This window comes from Vicia villosa, unplaced genomic scaffold, assembly GCF_029867415.1.
Source record: "Vicia villosa cultivar HV-30 ecotype Madison, WI unplaced genomic scaffold, Vvil1.0 ctg.001897F_1_1_1, whole genome shotgun sequence".
Lineage (NCBI taxonomy): Eukaryota > Viridiplantae > Streptophyta > Magnoliopsida > Fabales > Fabaceae > Vicia > Vicia villosa.
The window spans coordinates 78,362-83,450 of record NW_026705767.1 but is presented as its reverse complement, the minus strand read 5'-3'; the positions used below and the strand labels follow the sequence as shown (position 1 = coordinate 83,450).

Genomic DNA, 5,089 nt, shown 5'->3' with positions numbered 1-5,089 from the left:
TAATACTCTTAGATTTTGTTTACATTAAGTTGTAAGTTCTAGAGTGATCAGGTTGTTGATCAGTATACTCTAGCAAGTCTTAGAAGTTGTCTAAGCAGTTTGTTCCTAGAGTGATCAGGTTGTGATCAGGATACTCTAGAAGACTTAGCAGTTGGCTAAGTGGAAAACCATTGTAATCAAGTGTGATTAGTGGATTAAATCCTCAGGTGAGGTAAATCACTCCAAGGGGGTGGACTGGAGTAGTTTAGTTAACAACGAACCAGGATAAAAATCATTGTGCAAATTGTTTTTATCTTACAAGTTTTAAAGCTACACTTATTCAAACCCCCCCTTTCTAAGTGTTTTTCTATCCTTCAATAATGCGATGATAACACAAACAAAATGATACATGCTCAAATGGGGTTAGCGAGGGATAATAATTAAAAGGGGTGGCTTAAAAGGCTCAGAGGTAAAAAGAAACAATGTGCCTCAATGTGTGTAATCATGCAGTGATATTCCAAAAGAACTTACGTAAACTCTGAGTGAAGAGACATACCTAAATCATCTCTCATGATGAATAATGTGTTTATCTTTTTCTGCACTCACCATGATGGGTAAATCTAACTAGGTCCATCGTACCTCTAGTGTAATGTAGCTTCCCTTTTAACTTTGGATGCAATGGTTCTTTTGTTAGTTAAGCTCAAGAAAGTTGCATCCAATCATCTTCGCATTATCAACTCTTTGGGATTAACTCTACATCAAGTGGGGTGATCCTTGTCCTCTACTATCACTACTTTCACCACTTATCCAGACAATCAAACCAAAAACCTGTAACACTTAAAATAAATGACACAAAAGATAACAAAAACAAATAACAAAAGGTACGAATAGGAAATAACGAAAAAACAATAAAACCCCCCACACTTAAACTAAACATTGGCCAGTGTTTTAGAACAAGATAGAGGGGTGGGTCATGGTGATTAGAAGCGTGGGTTGCCTCCCATGTAGCGCTTCGTTTAACGTCGCATGGCTTGATCGATCATTCACCCTTGTTATGGGGGGGGTCCTTCTGCTTCCACACCTTGTTGTTTGTCTTTCCCTAAATAAGGACCCTGACTGGTTCAGAGATAGGGACTACTTTGTGCCCCAAGTCGCTTCCAAATTCCATATCCTTACCTTGGTGTTCCTTTTTCTTTCTCCTCTTGACTTTTTGAATGAACTTTAGAGTTTTGATATTTGTTAGAGATGAATGAGATGATGTCACCTGAGATATTGTGCATGAGATTTTTTCTAGAGGTGGTTTTGAACCTTTGCTTTCTCCCACTCTTATGATCATGCCAATAGAAGATTGATTATCTTTACCTGCACCCTTCTTATTGATGTCCAACACTTTCAAAGTTATTTCCTCATCAAAAGATTTCAGGGTTAGAGTATCTTTTTCAATATCAATATTTCATCGACTAGTAAGCAACAATGGTCGACAAAGAATGATATGGGTCTCTTCATCTTCCAGAATGTCCATGATCACAAAATCCACTAAAAAGATAAAATGTTCAATAGCCACCAATACATCTTCGACTACCCCGTAGGAATGCTTTATGGTGTGATCAACAAATTTTATTTTTGTCCTTATATCGCTCACCTTTTCAATACCAAACTTTTTGAAGGTAGATAACGACATTAAGCTCACTCTAGCACCTGAATCAATTAGAAACTTCTTGAAAGTTCTACCTTTTATAGTGCAAGGTATTTCAACCGATCCATGATCATTCTGCTTAATTGCAATCCTTCTTTCTGGTAAGATTGTAAAACATTTCTCATTATCAGGTACCATTTCATCTCTTGTTGGTTTCTTTTTGGATAACACCTCCTTCATGAATTTCTGGTACATTGGCATTTTCTCGAGTGCGTCAAAGAAAGGCATATTGATCTTTAACTTTTTGAATTATGTGACAAACTTCTCAAAGTCTTTCTCTTGTTGGTCCTTCTTTGTTACTCGAGAGGGATACGACAACTTAATCACTAGTTTAGTCTCCTTTTTACTCGTCTCTTCAGTTGGCTTCAAAGGTGGCATCACTTCCTCTGGCTTTTTCTTATTTTCTCGCACTTCCAGATCTACTTCTATGACATAGTCGTCCTTGGTTGCCCTTTCTTCTTCTGGTTCTGACACCTTCAGATTTCTTGTTGAGAAAACATTCACATTTTCATGATTTTTAGGATTTATCACTGCGGAGCTGGGAAAGGTGCCTAGTGCTTACAGAGATAATTGTTGTTTTATCTGTCTCACTTGAATTTCCAAATTCTTTATTGAAGTTGTGGTGTTCCTGTGGTTGCTTCTTGTCTCTTCTTGGAATTGTGAACTTTGTGTAGCCATTTATTATACAGCTACTTCCTAATCAACCTTATGTGGAGCTTGTTGATGTTGCTCTTTCCAAGAGAAGTTAGGATGATTCTTCTACCCGGGATTGTAAGAATTTAAATATGGATTATTTTGCTTCAGAAACTTTATCTCTTCAATTTGTTGCGCAGTCGCAACATAATGTGCAGTAAGACGGGGTCCATTACAAATCTCACAACTCATAGTCTGACCAGGTTGAACTTGAGCTACCTGTTGTGTACCTACATTCATAGCTTTCAATTTTTTTTCTACTTCTGCAAAAATTGCATTTTCCAACCTTATCTTTTTGGTCTCTAACTTCAGATCAATCACTCCTTCAGGTTTGCTTGCACACCGATCGTACAACTCTAGGTACTCATTTGCCGATATGGCTTCAATGATCTTCTTGATACCAGTGGCTGTTGAGAAATTAGAGGAGCCACCGACTGCTGTATCAATAAACTATTTGGTCTTGATTCTAAGACCGTTCATAAACATCTGCATCTGTTAGATTCATCCATATTATGCGTAGGACAAGCCACTAGAAGCCATTTGAATCTTTTATAGGTATCTCCTAGGGATTCACCCTCATTCTGCTTAAAATTCAGAATCTCATATCTTTTTCTCAGAAACACAGATGCTGCAAATATTCTTCCAGGTAAGCAGTCTCTATTCCTTCCCAAGAAGTGATACTACCCGCTAGAAGAGAATAAAAACACTCTTCAGCATCTTCTGCTAGCGTAAACGGAAACATTCGCAACTTCTTCTCTTCATCAGTATGCCCATCAATCTTGAGAGTAGTTCTCATAGTCAAGAATCTTTGCAGATGTTTGTTGGCATCTTCATTGACATTTCTGGTGAAAGGTCTTCTCTCAAGTTGAGTGATGGTGCTCAGATCCAATTGGAAATTAGGCACATTCACCGGTTGGTTTACAATTGTCAACCTACCACCGGGTACAATTAGAGAAGAACCCAACATTTCCATGCATGTGGTGTTTTCTTGATTAAATCAACCTTTAACTGCCTTACCATTGATGGGAAGACCAATAACTTGTACATGTCCTCTAGAGTGATGATACATTCACAACATGGAAGATGAAAGATGTGTGTTTCGGGCATCCATCTTTCCACCAAGGCCAGAATAAATTTATAACCAACATGATAATTGACTATTTTGATAACATGACCAAAATCGGCAAGTTGCAAATAAGGTTTAATAAGTTTATTGTGTGCGACATGCTCATGTGCACGGCAACAAAATCTTGCAGTATCCTAAAATAAATAAAGGAAACAATGGTTTAGAGAACATGATTTAGATAAACAAAATAAATTAGATGGATAACAAAACATAATTTAGAAAAATCAAAACTTACAAAGTTTGCAATGTTTTCGGCAGTTCCTATGTGTTGATCGCCCATTATCAAGAGAGACATTTTTTCTTGAGAATTTTTTAGTGGTGCTTGAGAAAATAAGAGGATTAATGAGTTTGTGATGGAAATAGTGTAATGAACATTGACATTTATAGGAAATGGTGAAGCATGCATGTGAGCAAATAATTCATGCAATATTGCATTGATACGTCATCCAAGATGGCGAATGCGTACATATTTCCATTAATGCGCCATACTAGGTGGCGCCACCCTTTCTGCATGCATGAAAATTCAGTCCAGGGTTCAGCCTAGGGTTCAACCTAGGGTTCAGGTGGCAGATGGATTGCAAGCAGGATTCCATTAGCGTGACAAGCCACGAGAGATGGCGCATGAGTGCAATTTTTAAAGCTTGTGACATGCTAAGTGGCGCATCAGTGTAAAATTTAAGAGGATGCGCCATACTTAATGGCTAATGAGTGTATTTTGAAATTATCATGCTGCAGTGTATTTTGAAACTATCATGTTGCAGTGTATTTATATGCATACGATCAACTCTAAATTCAGTCACACAACTAACTCTCCAAAATACACTATTACCAAACTAAAGTTACACAAAATGAATCATACAAAACATTATATTATCAGTGCTCATGTAAACACAAAGACGTTCGACTGTGAAAAGTTCATTTTTAATTTTCGTAATACTGATGTTGTCCGATATAAAATAAATAGTAGATTGAGCTATGCACATTTCAAAGAAAGGCTAAAGGCTAAATTGCAGTCAATTCCGGTTTACCAAATTAGTTACAAAAGTCAACTCATATTTGACAATAACCAAGTCAGATATTTTTCAAGTTAAGATTCGCGACGACAATGATGTTCAGAGTATGTATCAAAATCATGAACATTCTAGGTTCAACGAAATTGAGATATATGTTTCACAGCAACAACCACAACAGTCTAAAATCTTTGATACCTTGCAAGTTATTTTAGAAATTGACGACAACGACAACCACACCGAAGTGAATGTTATCGACGAAGAAGAAAATGAGACACTGGTTGATTCCATGGTGAATGATGACGTTGTAGACCAAGAGCATGAGCCATTACCTGTGAACCATGTGTATGAACCTCCAGTTCACATTACAAACTTGAGTTTGGAAGAAGACGAACCAACCTCAGATATCTTTCACAATCCTTATATGCAGACCGAAGGGGCGTTAAAAGTTGGAGACAAATGTTGTACAAAAGAAGAATGTGTGCGAGCTATAAGAAAGTATCACATGGAAATTTCAGCTGACTTCTCTATAGATCACACCAATTCAAGAGGTACATCATTCTATGTCGTCAAAAAGCAATTTTT

General features: G+C 37.2%; 1 protein-coding gene across 1 annotated transcript; it reads right to left on the bottom strand.

The window, feature by feature from the left end:
• Window positions 1–2,981: 2,981 nt before the first annotated feature.
• LOC131637037 (uncharacterized) lies at window positions 2,982–3,341 on the bottom strand. Its single transcript, XM_058907602.1, has one exon. It carries the CDS (start codon window positions 3,339–3,341, stop codon window positions 2,982–2,984), a length of 360 nt encoding a protein of 119 aa, XP_058763585.1.
• Window positions 3,342–5,089: the final 1,748 nt, after the last annotated feature.

Coding starts and splice junctions, on each gene's coding strand:
- LOC131637037 (XM_058907602.1), bottom strand. CDS start 3,341: ATGGAAATGTTGGGTTCTTCTCTAATTGTACCCGGTGGTAGGTTGACA.